General features: G+C 32.6%; 2 protein-coding genes across 3 annotated transcripts; one reads left to right on the forward strand and one right to left on the reverse strand.

Moving 5' to 3' along the window:
* Positions 1 to 1,259: 1,259 nt before the first annotated feature.
* Positions 1,260 to 10,556, forward strand: LOC131936055 (mitochondrial inner membrane protein OXA1L). Its single transcript, XM_059292894.1, has 9 exons — positions 1,260 to 1,426; positions 2,487 to 2,648; positions 2,867 to 3,095; positions 4,863 to 5,006; positions 5,904 to 5,989; positions 6,906 to 7,070; positions 7,801 to 7,905; positions 9,147 to 9,306; positions 10,319 to 10,556. The coding sequence occupies exons 1-9, from the start codon at positions 1,316 to 1,318 to the stop codon at positions 10,486 to 10,488; spliced, it is 1,332 nt and encodes a 443-aa protein (XP_059148877.1). The 5' UTR covers positions 1,260 to 1,315; the 3' UTR covers positions 10,489 to 10,556.
* Positions 10,557 to 10,710: 154 nt separating this feature from the next.
* LOC131936056 (adenosylhomocysteinase B) lies at positions 10,711 to 16,549 on the reverse strand. Of its 2 annotated transcripts, none has more exons than XM_059292896.1 (9): positions 16,531 to 16,549; positions 13,284 to 13,474; positions 13,026 to 13,154; positions 12,822 to 12,921; positions 12,603 to 12,715; positions 12,174 to 12,389; positions 11,891 to 12,088; positions 11,240 to 11,434; positions 10,711 to 11,101 (listed from the first exon to the last, which is right to left on the reverse strand). In XM_059292896.1, the coding sequence occupies exons 2-9, from the start codon at positions 13,416 to 13,418 to the stop codon at positions 10,970 to 10,972; spliced, it is 1,218 nt and encodes a 405-aa protein (XP_059148879.1). In that variant the 5' UTR covers positions 13,419 to 13,474; positions 16,531 to 16,549; the 3' UTR covers positions 10,711 to 10,969. The 2 variants fall into 2 exon arrangements, with proteins under 2 accessions (XP_059148879.1, XP_059148878.1); XM_059292895.1 differs by lacking the exon at positions 16,531 to 16,549 and adding an exon at positions 14,022 to 14,196.
* Positions 16,550 to 16,735: the final 186 nt, after the last annotated feature.

Raw genomic sequence — 16,735 nt, forward strand, 5'->3', positions numbered from 1 at the left:
TTAAATTGTGTTCACGGGACTAGCCCGTCGTAGCGAAAAAGCAGAGGCTTAGGCCTATGGCCTTGCTAAAATATGGCCTACTGTCTGCACTGACGAAATTCGTGTGTATGTGTGTGCGCGTACATGCGTGTTTGTAAATGTTTGGAAAAATCAAATCCTAATTCGATTTTTTTATAAACATAAAAAAAAGAATGTTGCCAGAAAAGAGAAAATTTCTTAATTAACCCACTCGTTCTCTTTTGTTACACTTCGTTACAAAAAGTATGATCCCAAACCCAAGTTAGGCCTATGTCACGAAATTCCACCGGCCCTTCCAAATCCTACCCTCGTCACCGCCAGTGTTTTTTTTTAGCCTTTTCTTCCTCCCGGGGGGGGGGGGACACTGGTAAAAGTATATGTTTTCTATATAAATTCTATCTCGTTCAGGGGGCGGTAGACTTTCTTCGAAGATATGCCTGGAGAAACTGGTCACCGCGTGCTGGAATGTCGTATAAAAATAATGATACGCTTGACGGGAAACCATCTTAATAGCTTTATAATAATGAAGTTCGCAGTATAACATGCCTGCTTATTTTATATTTATGCTAAACATCGCATGCTCAGTTTTATTGCACTCAAAGAAGGCGTAAGAAAGATCAGTTCAATAAAATTAACAATACTCGATCTGATATCTCTTCAGCGTCTCTCTCGATTACACGCCGGGGTCTCCGAGATATTTTACAGCAGTTTTTGCAATTAGGTCTATATGTGATTTTTATTTTAATTGACTTATTGTTATGGCCTACTTATTAAATACATCAGTATTTTGTGAATATTTTAATTTCCTGCCATTAGTTGTAGGCAATTTATTTCAGTCAGTAGCCCCCTCCCCTGGGCGAGGTTGGGTTTTTTTTTCAATTTTCATCCGGGAGGAGGCGTTGGGCGTTATTCTCCCAATCACATTATTTTGGGCAATGAATATTTTATTTTAGAACACAGGTAGATCTAGTCTGATGTAGATATAGATCTAGGCCTATTCAATATTATTCAGCATATTCAGGTTAAGTACAAATATAAAAAAAAAAATAATAATAATAATAGGCCTAGATCTAGAATCTAGGTCTCTTTTGTTTAAACTTGCGGCACCTCTATTCAAAATGTGATACATTGTTTACATGCCTTCAAGACAATACTAAAGAATAAAGACTATATTTAATATTTGTATAAAATATATAGATCTAGTCTATTATTTTGTTTGCAACAATATTATACATCATAGCGACAAACTGTCTTGCATCATTTCACGGTAATTACCGAAACCCCGCTGAATGTCAAAATGGCAGCCTGCATGCAACTTATGAATCAGTGCTGTATTTTGCGACAGTTTCGCTCTTCGTCTAATTTGTTAAAAGTCGGATTAAAATGCATACACCCAGCCAAAAAGCATGTAAGTAAATTGAATATAATAGGCCCCATATCGGATGATTATAGATACCGGTGTCCGATAATGGAATCTTCTTTAAAAAGGGGTGTTGGGCGTTGGGTTGTAACTTGTTTTGTTACAAATTGTTACTGTTGTTTGGTTGCTTAGAGTGTTAGTTATTACTACTAAAATAGAAGTCTAGATCTAGTCTAGTAGTGTAGTATTGTATTGTTACAGTATTCTCGTATTGTAATCTCGCCATTTTATTATTTTATGGTTAGAAATTACGATCTAGATTTAAATTAAGGTTAGCGGTTAGGGCATATGGTTGGATCAGATCATCAGGGTTAGGGTTAACTGTTACTGCCGTCGCCGTTAAGGAACAGGGATAGCATTGACATTAGCCAGCCATGTGTGCATTTAGTTAACTTACTAGATTCTACCAGTAACCTAACACCCCTTTTTTAAAGAAGATTCCATTATCGGACACCGGTGTAAACATTCTCCCGTTCTAACAACCCAACACACCTATATTATTATGGAACAGTTTATTATCGGACATTGGTATCTAAAAATCATCCTATCAATCTTTTGTTTGATCCCACTGGAGTGTAATTAGCTCTGCACAAGAGTTCCTCGCTAGTGATCACCCAAATATAGGGGTCACATGGTTTTTAAAAAATAAAAATAAATTGGTTGTGATATGAGAGCCGGTCTTATAAAAAAGTGCCCACTAAAATTGATTTCTTTTTCATAGACTGATAAAACTAATAATGCTTTAAGTTTACTTACTTGCTCACTTTTATACCTATTTGATAGGGATTTGGTATTTTAAAAGTTCTATTAATTTTAATGAAACTAATTTAGCCTCCATTCTCCAAACCAAATTTTAAAATGCTTTTCTAGCAATAGCATATATAGCCCTGCCACCTATTGTTTTTATACCGTGAAAATTTCGTCATTTTGCTTGTGGTAAATATTTTTTTAAACAATCCTAAGGAGCGATATTTTGAGTCGCTCCTTTGAATCTCTGTCAGAATATCCAGGTTAGCAAGTAATACTACCTTCAATTTATTAATTACAGAATGTATCAGATGTATTGTGTGCTTCGTTACATACCGGGAGACATCTTCCAAAGCTTAGGTGTGTTGTTTCTAGAAGTTCCCTGAAGCATCACATTAGAGCAGCACCAGTATCTGTAGGTTGCTTTAGGTTAAACAGTTCAGCAACTTCAAACACCAGTCAAGTAAGCAATTTATTTTTTGGCAAAATTTAATTCTCTCACTTTATAGGCCTACTGATATTAACTAATGTTTGTGCTGATCACCATTGTTATTGTGTCCATTTAACATAAATGAATTTTTAAAATTTAGTAATTGTTTTTTCTTTTTAAAAAAAGTTATCATTTTCATGTTTGTTATCCTGAAAAAAACATTTTTTGGTACTTTTGTTTTTTAACTTTAGAGCACAGAACCATCAAGTTTCATTAATCCACCTACAGACTATATACCACCAGTACCACCACTACCTGATTCAGCAACATCAGAATTAGTTGAGACATTAAATGCACTTGGTGAACCCACATTACAGTCTGTAGGTTTAGGGGGCTTATTGCCTCCAGGCTTAGTTCAGCAAGGGTTGGAGTTGCTACATGCTGGGCTTGGTTTACCCTGGTGGGGTTCAATTGTTGTTGGTAAATCACAACTACTATTTTTATCTAGATCTTTGTGTGATTATAATACATTTTCTGAAGATTATTATTCTTTTTATTAGCTATTTTTAGTTCACAATGTCTGTCTGTCTGGATTTCTAATAAACATTGTAACTCAATTTTTAATCTACTTTTTATGCAGCTATTTCATATAGACTTTGCAGATACTTTAATATCTAAAGACAGCAAAATAGTATCCCATTTTTAATCTAATTAAGTGTTAAATTTGACATTTAAAATTAAATTGATTTATTTTATTTAATAACAAAAAGGGAGATAACAAGAATCATTCATGGTGATACACAATCAGTCTTGTTAAGAAAAACACAGTTTTTTAGAGATCACACATTATTTACTTTCTTTAGTAAAACCATTGGCCATTTATGAAATCTCTTACTTACCAACCAATGGTTTTTTACTTGAGAAAGCAAGTTTGTTTTATTTATTTTTAATTTCAGTGCATATAACTGCTTATACTTGTAAAGTTTTTTTTTTTTATATTTGTAGCTGCATTTAGTAAAAACTATTAGTAAAACTATTTTATTTACGAGAAAAATGGCCAGTTGAGGAAGGATACAACTGGCACTCGGTTGATAGTGCTGTCTATTTTCTCTAAACTAAAACCAAAATCACCACCTTAATTCAATTTAACCGAAAACGAAAAATGACATTGAAAACGGATTTTTATCCAGAATCGCTACTTTAATTTATACAAAATATAGTCATAGGCATATCCCTAAACCATGCAGCTAATCTCATTCATGACAAAAGTCTCATTTAGAGTTTCTTTCAGGCAACTCTACTTGGGAGGATGGGGCTCTGCTGCCCCCCCCACACACACACACCCCAAAACATGTCTACCGTCCCATTCAACGAAATATAATAATATACTTTTTCCAGTGTCCTCCCCCTCCCAGAAAATTCTACCCCCGCCCCCCAAAAAATTCAAGTATCCCCACTCCTCGCCGGGAAGGAAAAAGTCTGAAAGAAACACTGGTCGCATTTGTAGATCATACAAACTAAAGGAGGAACCTGGGCGGGGCTTTGCCCCTGCCGGAAGAGATGCATGCAAAAAACTGTGCACACTAAACACTTTTTAGATTAGAATAAGTTCCCCCCTCCGGGAGGAAAAAGTCTGTAAGAAACACTGGTGTCATGCTCAGCCACTACCCGAAGAATTGCATGAAAGAAACTGCAAGCAAACCACTTTTTAGATTAGACACATTAATTAGGCGGTAATTTTATTATAGAGTATCGATGAAGAAATTTCTTTTGAGTTGGGGGAGGGCCTTAGACGTTCTTTCGCGAGGGTGGGGCTTTGCCCTTACCCTAAGAATTGTATGAATGAAACTCTTCACGCAAACCACTTAGATTAGACAAAATTGGCTTTTTAATTCAATGTTTACTCGAGAATCAATGACGTCATATTATTGTGTGCACTCTCCAGCTGTAGACTTTTTTTATACTACATGCTAAATGTGACGTCATTTTTCGTTTTACTATGAGAGTATTTATTTTGCTTGTGTTTTCTCTATAGCGTTTTTGTCAGATACATAGATACACAGATAGACAGACAGCGAAACTATTAGTATTAATAATAGAAAACAATATTTGGATTTGGTTGAAAACCGACAGACCTGTCAGTCTTTTGAAGTGCAAGAAAAATATTTTAATGTTACATTTTTTAAAATTAATATTTTTTAGTAATTAGCTGCATACTAAGTGACATTTAACTCTTTTTTTTTTCAGGCACAATAATTGTGAGGACATGTATGTTCCCCATTGTTGTGAAAGCACAAAAAATGTCAATTAATATGATGAATCACATGCCCACTGTACAGAGACTGCAACTCAAGTTCACACAAGCAAGACAGAGAGGAAATATGGTAGAAGGTAGATGTACTTCTTTGATTGGTTCTGTTTTTAAGTTGTTTTTTAATACAGTAGTAAGGAAATAAAACTAGATCTTAGATATTACAATTAAACTCTTCATCCTAAAAGGAGTAAGAAAATATGAGTAAGAATTTTTTTTAAATACTGGTACTTAGAATTCACTATTAATAAAACGTTGATTGACAAACATTTTTTTAAACAACAGTAAAATGGACAACAAATGTATATGAAATATAAATGAGTTCTTTATTGCTTTAAGTTAAACAAAAATACATTACTTAATGACTAGATGAGATGGCAAACATGTCTCCTGGTATTTCTTAACTGTTATTATGGATTTCAATCTTCAGGTGTACATCCACCTCTGAAAATTACTTTATTTATTTAATTATTGTTTCATTTGTTAAATTTCCATATCCTGATTATAACTTAGTCCAGAGGTGCCTGTAATCATACCCAAAACAATGAAAATTTGTATGCAATTTTTTTCTTTAAACATTAAACTATACCATTTGTGATTTTGTTAGCTAAAATACTTATAAGGAAGTTTTCTGTGGTGTTATTTTTATCAAATCCAGAATTTTAATTTTAATATTTATAAAAAGTTTTGGCAACATCAGTGAACTGTTAATTGTAACCTGCTTCAGGGTTTTCCCAGGAATAGGTTGTTACTTTTTATTCTGATTTAATACAACAAATTAGTCTTTTTTAGTCCAAGCAAACATTGACTAACATTTTGTGTAAGAATACCAAGTTTAGTCATCACATGTAGATCTAAAACAAGTTTTCTTGTAAAAGTTTAGGAAAAAAATGTTTTGTGAATGAAGTAGTTTTATTTAGTTGCTTAAAAAGTGTTTCTGCTAATGTTTTTCTTGCATTTACTTCAATTTTTCATAGCTCTGCGATATGGTTCAGAGTTGGGAGATTACATGAAAAGAAATAATGTGAAGCCATTTGGTCAAATGCTGATGCCCCTTTGTCAGGTGAAGACACAATTCTAAGTTTCTTCTTGCAATATTTTTTTATTGTTTGCTTGTTTTAAAAATAAAATTTTATAGGATTTTGTAATCTTAAACTTTTTTACTTTCTCGTATAGAACTACAGAGTACAGAGGAAATATTCTAATCGTCTACAAAAATTTAATGAGAGTTTAACATTTTTCTGTGTTTTATACATCCTAAATTTATACATACCAAATGTTTTACAGCTTCCAGCATAGGTACATTTATCCTACTGCTGCTGGTTGTATCTGTACCATCAGTCACGTTGTCGAGTCAAAATTTATGTCACACTCTCTTGACTCAAGCACATTGCAAATTTTTTGAACTCGTGAATTCAGCCTACTTACATTGATTATTATTGTCACGTTTTCGCGACATCTGGCAACAAGACCTAAAATTGTACATGGGTGCCATGAGGGTATAGCAGAATAGGATGCCTCACCAAGCTGTCATTTCTTCAAGTATGATTAAAAATAGGGTGAAGAGTGTACAATATAGTCTTTGCCCTTGTATATAAAGTACATTTTCGAACATTATGGTCTGTGTGGCAGGTAAAGTAGAGTTTCACCTGTTTCATTGACTTCAGCACATGGAGAGAGAGCGATGCTGGAATACTGTGATCAAGCTTCTGAGTACAATATAACAAATTTAGTTTTGAAATAGCATTGTAAAATCTTAGGAGAACAGAAAAACTAAAGAAGACTACAGAAAGTGAGAAGGTGGACCACTATCACCAGCAAAGAAAGAATTTTAGTGACCATAACAATAATGACACTGATCATAGACCTATACCTCGTGATAAACACTGAGACTCACAATAACAGCACTCAGTAAAATGGCTTTAACACTCAGTACCCTCTTACATCACAATTAATGCTAATATTTTGCAACATTACAGGTTCCAATATTTCTTTCTGTCTTTATTGGATTACGAGGTATGGCAAACCTGCCAGTTGAAAGTATGAAGACTGGTGGCTGCCTTTGGTTTCCTGACCTTACCATCACTGGACCACTGTATGGTTTACCACTTTTAACAGCTGCTACTTTCTGGCTCACAGTTGAGGTATGTCATTAGGAAGCAATGAGTCATAACACACACCTTGTTCTATTATGTTTGTTTAGGCAGCCTTCATTTGGACATTTATTTGATTCAGCTAAATTATCTTTTCTACTACTTCAATTTTTTTCAACTTACAGTGGTGCATAGGCCATTTGCCCCCTCTGGACTTTTCTGTTATTTGTTATTTTTTTTCCATTTTTAGCTAACTCAATACATTATTTTCATGTCCTTTTCCGTTCTCTGTGCAAAGTGTTTTTGGGTATCCCTTTTTTTTCTTGATCCTTGCAATTCCTTGTCTGGAAATAGTAGCTTCCAGTTTCCCCAAAGTATGGTCTATCCATCTCCGCCTTCTTTTCTGAATTTTTCTGGGATTTATCCTCCCTTTCTCCATACTGCTGTGTTGGAAACTTTATCAAACAGCCTTGTTATTAATATTTGTCATAAGCAGATATTTATCAATGATTTTAGCTTGTTTTAGTCTGATTTTGTTGATCATCAACTTTCAGCCCCAAACAAATACAGTAAAATAGATTTTATGTTGGAGACTCTTAGTTTGGTCTAATTTAGTGATTAAGTGACCAATTATTGAAATTGTTTATAAAGGTGACATATGATAAATGTTATAGATACTCCAAATTAATATATATTTGCTTTGAATAATTGTGAAAATTACACAAGGTGGCTTGTTGCATTAATGTACAACTTTTTATTCCCTTCTAATATTTTGTTACAGGCTGGTGTAGATGGTCTAAGTGCTCAGTCCCAGACTCATGTGATGAAATGGTTTTTAAGAGCTATGCCTGTCATCATGTTGCCATTAATTGCTAACTTTCCTTCAGTAAGCATTTTAAATATTATGAAAAAGTTATGTAAAAACAGGTCTACTATAATGGTAAACAGGCACCGTTTATGATGTCAAGAATGAACGTTTCCGAGATTTAACTTTTCCTCTTTTTTTGTCAGAAATCTGCCATTTTCTTTTGGGGGAAATTTTCTGCTTTAAAAAAACATTTTCCGCTGGAAAAGAAAACTGATATTTTTCCACCTTACGACTTTTTTATGAAAATGGAAAAATTTACAAGCCCAATATGAATCCCATTCGCTTAGTTACATTATTCAGGAGAGGGGAAGGGGGATTAACTGGGCTGTGCAATAAAGATAACTATAGCATTACAACCGTAGGTCTATGTAGGATGATCTCTAGCACAGCATATTGTCATATTTTTTTTAAAGGCTGAAAGATTTTGCGCCAATACTTTTTCTTTGTACTTTGTTTTGCCTATGACTATTTTATATATGAAACAAATCTGTTGTTCTCAGCATTTTATCTTACTCAACTTTACAGACATTTTTTGCTACACTTCTCCATAACACAAACCACCTCGAATCCATTTTTCAAGGTTTCAAACCTTGAAATAAGGTGTTTGAGAAAATTATTACACTGCTTGTTAAAAAAAAATCTTTGGTGAGTGCGGTTACATCTCTGAATTTTGTAGGGAAGGGTTGCTTCAGGTCCACCACTCACATGTTGATTGTAACATCAGAATATTATAACATCAGAATATATAACATCAGGATATTCCTAAAAAAACACTTAGCCTACTTACAAAATGTATATTTAAACTGAAAAGGCAATGCTCAGGTTTTTAAACCCACTTAATAAATAACAAAATCTAGTTTAAAAATTAGTGCCCCTGTGGTAAGCAAGCAGTGAAGTAAACAGAAAGAAATCAAGGTCATAAACCTGAGGAGGGAATGATTCATGTTTTGAATAATAATTTTATAATACCCCAAAAAAATAATACTTCTTAAAACTTATTTTTCCATGCAAAAAATAAGTTTTCTTCTTCAGTTTTTGGTTGATATGGGATATTAAATCATGAAAATAAAATAAGTTGCTTATCATATAGATCTAGGTATCTATTTATACTATGACTTTTTTCTCAACGCATTCTAGATTCTACTTTCAATCTGGGATAGGGGAGGGGTGGCTACAACTCAGTTTTTCTGGGTGTGTTTATGGTTGATCCCATATGCTGAAACTAAGGAATTTTGTGAATTGGTATTGTTAATTTTCAGGCTATGCTTGTCTACTGGTTTACATCCAATGGATTCTCTCTTATTCAAGTATTGTTCCTCAAGATTCCTAGAGTCAGATTGTTCTTTAATATACCTAAAAGAGTTGAACAGCCAATAGATCTTACACAGAAAAAAGGATTTCTGGAAGGATTTAAAGAAGGTAAGTGATTTTAAAAATTCATTAATTAAAAAAAAAATAGTTGAGCTGTGGTTGTACATTAGTTTGTTTTATCAGCTTATTTTGCTATTCATATTTTGTACAACTCTTTCTCTTTTCTTAACTACTTTTCTTTCTGATTATTTCACATTAGACTTTAAAATTTCATATAACAGACCATATTAATAATGGTAACTGTGGCAAATCTTGTCACTCAATTTTAACCCACTTCTAATGCGCCAGTTCAGTCAAACTTTCCAGATACCTTCTTCATTGATAACATAACAATGTCAATTTTTAAAATCTAATTATCCTATAGATTAGTCATTAAAATCTAATTAAAAGACTACTGAATTATATAATAAAAGGGGAGATAACTAGCCAGCTGCAATTGTGTGATCAATCTGTTGAGCTGTGATTCATGCCAAATGTTTGGTCACAGTTTGTTGATCATGAACTTTGTTAAGGGGCAGATAACTGTCTTTTAGAGCTATTAGTTAGGTTTTAATGCATCTACATTTAGAACAAATGACTACAAAGTGGTAAAAAATTTGAAAACCTCTATAATAAAAAGCTTTTAAATGCACGGAAAATAAAATAGTTTTGGTCAGTAAAATTTGCAATGTGCGCTAAAAAGACTGTTATTACAAAGGTTTTTATATTTGTTTTATTTAAAAATCTGAATAAACTTTCTAATCTTTATGAAATGCTCATTAAAAAAAACTGGCTTTGGTATTTGTATAAAAACTAGAGTTCTTCATAATTTTTTTTTTAAATAATGGGGGGGAGGTGGGGTCCTCAGATACTCATTTTTTCATATGTGCTTATAAAAGGTGATGTAGTTCTCAAATTTAAGAAAATTCATAACTTTAGATTTAGCAATAAGTTTCTGTCTCACTCAGGAATTGATCCAGTTTATTTTTTAGTAATTCTTAGTTGTTTTTATTCTTTTTGTTTTAAAGATTTTCATTAAGGATAATATCATGCATACTTTTTTGGTGGGGGTTCATTTCAGCTTACAGCAATATGAAAGCTTCTCAGCAAGTTATGGAACGACAGAGACTTGAGGATTTGAGTTACCGAAAGGCTGCGCAGGGTCCTATTGTCAAGACATACCCATATAATCCTAAAACTGCTGTCCCTAAATCAGACAGTTTTGGGGACAAAGCTATGAAAAAAGATTGAGAATAAGACACATTTACTGCCAGGAAGTTATTGTAAATATTCTAATGTATTAAACCTTTAGACACAAATATTTGTTTTGATTGTCATAAATGTGTTGTCTGGTAATTTAAAGGTTATTCTCAATACTTGCCCAAACGTTTTAAAATTCTAAAAACAACATGGGCGTCTAAAAATGCTCAATTTGAAGAACCATGACACTTTAGAAAGACAGACCAATGAAAGTTCAATTTCATACATCTGTTTATTTTTTTTTTTAACAACTGCTTACAGTACAGCTTGAACACATTGCAACATGAAATGACAGAAATTAGGTATAAAAAAAAACCATGAGACCAGTCAACCTATAATATTCATTATGTTAACACTGAATCTGTTTATTTGATCTTTATGGGAATTAGATTTTTGGAATAATGCAGTCATACACTAAATATGATTACAACTGGTATGCAGAGAGAGTTTCATTATCTTAGCTGTCTACAAATTAGTATCTGTAGTAATCAGGCTTGTATGGTCCAGACTGTGGGATATTGAGATAATCTGCCTGATCCTTTGTTAATGTTGTCAGTTTTACTCCTAGATGTTCAAGATGAGCAGCTGCTACTTCCTCATCCAGCTAATAAAAATATATTGTAATTAGTATCATTAAAATCTTAAGGTGAAGTCATTATGTAAGTTCGTGGGGTATTTTTAAGTTGCGATTTTGCTATACTAACTATTATTCGTTACATCAATGGATTACAGAAAAATATACCTTTTTGGGCAACATGTGAACTCCAAGTTTGTATTCAGAAGTTTTAGTCCACAGTTCAATCTGAGCAAGAACTTGATTTGTAAATGAATTGCTCATCACAAAACTTGGATGACCATGAGCACATCCCAAGTTTACAAGGCGACCCTCAGCCAGAAGAATGATATGTCGACCATTTTTCATTGTGTAACGGTCCACCTGTTTACAAAATATTACTATTAATTTAGAAAACAAAATCTCAATGGTCTACATTTCTTTTCCCTCATGTACAATATTTTGTGCCTACAACACTACAAGATTCAGCTGAGTTCCTATAACAGACCATATACACTGACTTAGCAGTTACTATCAGAAGTACCTAAACATGTATTTCCATGAAGTAACAAATGTTATGCTATTCTGATTTTCTGCAATTATTTGTAAAGTTACATTTTATTCTTGATATTACTGGCAAATTGATTGAAAGCAATTACTAATAAATACTACTGCTAATGAATCAAGCTTTAATTGTAGCATAACACTGTAATACCAATAAGTTAAACAATTTTATTTAAATCATTGTATTTGTTTTTTAAATCAATTATCCTGCTATATGATCTTAAATTTTTAATGAATTTTTAGCAATATTGCAACATTAGGAGAACAAGATCTTACCTGGGGTTTTATTTGTTCCTTCTTAGCACAATTGGCATTGAGCCATGCAACATCAATCTCACAGTCAAAATGACCAATATTGCAAACAACTGTGTCTTCAAGCATGTGTTCAAAATGCTCTGGTCTCAAAATGGATTTACAGCCTGTACATGTTACAAAGATGCGAGCTTCTTTCACAGCTTCATCCACTGTACTAACCTACAACAGAAAACATTCAGCTATTGCAAATGTTAATCTTTCTTTCAATTTTTAATGTTTGGATACTAGAATCATTATGGTTTACCTCATAGCCTTCCATGGCTGCTTGTAGTGCATTGATGGGATCTATTTCAGTGACAATGACTCTTGCGCCAAAGGCCCTTAATGCCTGAGCACAGCCTTTACCAACATCACCATAACCAGCAACACATGCCACCTTCCCAGCTAACATTACATCAGTGGCACGTTTGATGCCATCAACAAGAGATTCACGACAGCCATACAAGTTGTCAAATTTGCTCTGATGATAGACAATTGTTAGAGGCATTTAGAAAAATATTTTATAAAACTAACAACACTTTCAAGCTACTAAAAATTAAGTTAGGCCTAATTGATTTTCATTTGCTTTAGTACTAAATAGATGAAAGATCAGATAAAAGTAGTATTTCTAACCATTAACAGATGTAATGATTAGGCTACTATTTTCAATTCAAATATCAACCAAAAAATATACCTTTGTGACTGAATCATTAACATTAATAGCTGGGACCTTAAGCTCACCAGCTGCAAACATCTTGTACAGATTGTGTACGCCTGTTGTTGTTTCTTCAGAAATGCCTTTTATTCCTTAAAAATAATAATACATCTGGTCTAACATTGTTTTTATTAAACAGTGCAACAAAATTTTAAAGACAACTTTTACAACTATAAACTTGTTAGGAATTTACCCTACCTTCTAAGAGTTCAGGGTATTTTTCATGAACAAGGTTAGTGAGATCCCCGCCATCATCAAGGATCATATTCAGAGGTTTGCCATCAGGAAAAAAAATTGTCTGCAGAAATGTAAGACATCAGAATAAATTATTCATATATGCTAACACATTTACTTTTCAAACAATAAAGAGCAGCTTTATAATATTAAAAATAAATAATTTACCTGCTCAATACACCATATGTATTCCTCATCAGTTTCACCCTTCCATGCATAAACTGGTACCCCTGTCTTAGCTATGGCAGCTGCTGCATGATCTTGAGTTGAGAAAATGTTGCAGCTTGACCACTGAACCTAGAAATAACATAATTAAATACAATTTCTTTAGTTACTATATCAATAAATGACAATTGTTCAGCTATGCTTCTATAATATAGATCTATATTATATAAATTGTTGAGTTTAAGCAGATCAAAATTTTACCTCAGCTCCTAACTCTGTTAATGTTTCAATTAAAACAGCGGTTTGAACAGTCATGTGAAGACATCCTGCAATTCTTGCACCCTGCAATGGTTTGGACTTTCCATATTTCTTCCTCATTGACATTAATCCAGGCATTTCATTTTCTGCTATTTCAAGACATTTGCGTCCCCATTCAGCAAGACCAATATCAGCTGTAAAGTGAAGTGTAAAGGTAATAAATATAAAAATCATCATCATACTAATAAGTCTAGAATCCTGTTTTTTTTTTATGCAAACAATACTTAAAAAATAAAATATAGGCATTATAGGCTATTTATTTACAACTAGATTCTAGATCTAGATAAATAGATATATTGAGGCCTAATTACTTTTTTTAGTAATTGGCCTAGATCTAGGCCCTATAACTATAGACTCTAGATTATTATATTTTATATGCCTACCACTGTATATAGAGTCTAGATCTAGGCCTAATGAATATAAAATATAATTATTATAAAGCATCTTTATTAAAGATCTAGATCAAATTGATAATTGATTAATGCAATTTTTTGTTATTAGATTAAAATAAATTAAATGCTTAAGCCGCCCAAGCGGCATAAGCATTCACACTATTCATTGATTCAACATTATTTTTATTTTTTTTGGGTATCTGATAACTTCACTGAACTTGTTTGGTAAAAGTAAAATAGAAAAAAAAGTTCTCATGTTTATTATTGTAGTCCCTTAAAATTCACGTACCGACTTTGTATAAAGGCTTAGACATGTTTGACTTAGTATATCTGAATTTCTTGACTGCTTTTAAATATTTTTTTTAACGCTTTGCAAAATATTTTCCTGAACTATCTTGTTTTCTGATACTTTCTAAGCCCCGATCAAACCGGTGTGAAACTGAGAGACAGAATAATAGCTCTCGTCGTCTTATATAGCATCTAGCGACCTACTTCGCATTTGCGACAGCCAATCAAATGCGGGATAAGAAAATCCATTAAAAAATCTATCCAGGCGGAAAACGCAATATCCACAATAATGTTACTAAGACAACTAAGAACAAGATAAGGAACTGTACACATCGACCCCCCCCCCCCCCCACATTCATTTAGTATCTTATTAAACAAAGAATGAACTATTAGTACTATTACGAATGAATGCTGTAGAGAACACTATTTATGGGGGGGGGGGGGGGGGGGGTCGTATTTTGCCGAAATTTCTGTTGAAAAAAAAGTTTTGGTAGTGCACCTATATTATTATTATGCTCTTCGAGAGAGATATTTGGTATAGTTTAAATTAGTTTATGATTTATTAGATGCATGGATAAAATTAAACGTGACACCATTTACTGGGAGTGGCACCAAGGCCTGCAAAATGTACTGATTAAACAATGGGGTTTTTTTTCGCGCTTGAACATTGTGACGCTCTAGGGTCTATATAAAATATAAAAATAAATATTTTAGTCTTCTAATTTAGAATCCGGTGTCCCTTTGACATCAGAAGAAATAAAGATGCATATCGTAGCATCCCTCTCACGAGGCTGGCTTGAACTTTTATTTCAAGTAAAAAAAAATATTTTTAATAACCGAGCTTTTATTAGATGTTCTTTCAGTTATTTAGGTCAGTTCCTAAAAAAAAAGTTTACAGAAACAACATGGAATGACAATATAAACGAAAGTCATCCGAATTTAGATATTTTGATTAAATGGTGCCCTTAATAATAACAATTGACTTGCGCTTTTCTTTATAGATATTAAAATAGAGATGCGTTATATAGTTAAAGAAATTAATTTATTTTCTTCTTTTTTTGTGCATAACTAAACGTTTGTTATTAAAACAGTTTTTTTTTTTTTAAACTTGCATTCTCTGTCTGTTTTAACTGTCATGCTATATTTCGGGTCGAAACGGGCGAGCGAAATTTCGACCATTTCTAGCGGACTAATTTTCTTTAAAAATTAGCACTTGGGACAAGACATGATGACAACAAACTGTTACATAAAATTTGACTTAATTTGATCCTTAATTATTTTTTAATAAAAATTCAATCAAAGTTTCCTATATAAAGTAGGCATTCTAATTTTAACGCGCTATTGCACGCACATTCTTTGCCTTCATTTGGCGTGCACGATTTTTAGGTATGCAAAAAATGTAAGCATTTAGATCTATATTAATTTTTTTTTAAACCGTCTTTATAAAAAGTCTTTTTTTACAACTATATGCTCTAAAAAGTAAGAAAGTAGGCCTAAATGATTGATTTTCTTTAAATATATAATTATTAACCACTATTTAAATTCCTAAAAAAAAAAGCACGGGCTAAACATTAAGCAGCGATCTACGCTAGTATTTTTAGTTATTGAAATATTATTTATTGTATATTTTTTTAAATCATTTCTTTTCTTCATTTTTAGTGCACTATTGTAGAAAAGCTTGTTATTTAAACATTTTTAATAAATGTTTGGTGCATATTATTAAAACTAAATTATTTTAAATTTTAAATAAAATTACATAGGCCTAATAGATCTAGTCTAGATCTAGAATCTAGATTTACCTAAAAATAATCGTGTACCGAAAGAACGCAAAACAATGTGTGTTTAATAGCGCAAAAAATTAGATTCTAATAATTTAGGAAACTAATTTTTAGCGCAATTTCCATACTGGCAATTGCGTTTAATAATGCGTCATTTCTGGATGGATGGATGTATGGATGTGTGTCCGCAGCTTTAAGTCTTATCTCCTCCTCAACGAAGCAATATCGAGGACTAGTTCCAAAGCAAATATGTTAAGCAAGTTCCGAGGATGATTGTGGGCCAAAAAAATTCCCGGAATTCCTTCCTGGATTTCCCGGAAAAGCCAAAAAAAAAACCTCGAAAAAATGCAGTTTTTTGCCCATATCTCGGCAACCAGACCGTTTAGCGACTTGAAACATTTACCAATCGATTCCTGCCATAATTTAGAACAATATTGCCGAAGAAAGTTTTCAAAAATATCCTTTCGCTCGGTCACAAAAAATTTAATTAAGAAATATTTACTACTTTTTAAAACTGAGCATCGTGTAGGCCTACTCGTTAATATAGGTTAATAATAATATAGTTGTCTTTTTTTTTTTAACTGAGCATCGTGTAGGCCTACTCGTTAAAATAAAACTATTTCCGTTGCTGAATATATGATTTATCTCGATTTAAAATTGTTATGGATAACATAAGGAAATTGCGCTTAAATTAATAAATTGTCACTAGACTTTTTATTAACTTGTTTTTACCTCAATAATTATTGATTAAACATCTAAATTCTAAGTCAAATTTATGTCACATTGTTCGGTGGAGGTGGTCAAAGTTTCGTCAGCGATGGTGTTTTATATTACTATTACTTTTAAAGTAATAATTTTTTTAAATTTAGATTCTAAATGGATTTTTTTTTTTTTGGGAGTAACCTTCCGTTTCAGTCATAAATCGGAAGGCGTTGCG

This window comes from Physella acuta, unplaced genomic scaffold (assembly GCF_028476545.2).
Source record: "Physella acuta isolate Inbredline_101_S28 unplaced genomic scaffold, ASM2847654v3 ptg000166l, whole genome shotgun sequence".
In the NCBI taxonomy this organism is placed as follows: Eukaryota; Metazoa; Mollusca; class Gastropoda; family Physidae; genus Physella; species Physella acuta.

Coding starts and splice junctions, on each gene's coding strand:
- LOC131936055 (XM_059292894.1), top strand. CDS start 1,316: ATGGCAGCCTGCATGCAACTTATGAATCAGTGCTGTATTTTGCGACAG. Junction 5,990..6,905: donor TGCTGATGCCCCTTTGTCAG/GTGAAGACACAA, acceptor GCAACATTACAG/GTTCCAATATTTCTTTCTGT. Junction 7,906..9,146: donor TAATTGCTAACTTTCCTTCA/GTAAGCATTTTA, acceptor GTTAATTTTCAG/GCTATGCTTGTCTACTGGTT.
- LOC131936056 (XM_059292895.1), bottom strand. CDS start 14,046: ATGTCTAAGCCTTTATACAAAGTCG. Junction 13,475..14,021: donor TAAGCCTTTATACAAAGTCG/GTACGTGAATTT, acceptor TTCACTTTACAG/CTGATATTGGTCTTGCTGAA. Junction 12,390..12,602: donor TTAATGATTCAGTCACAAAG/GTATATTTTTTG, acceptor GTCTATCATCAG/AGCAAATTTGACAACTTGTA.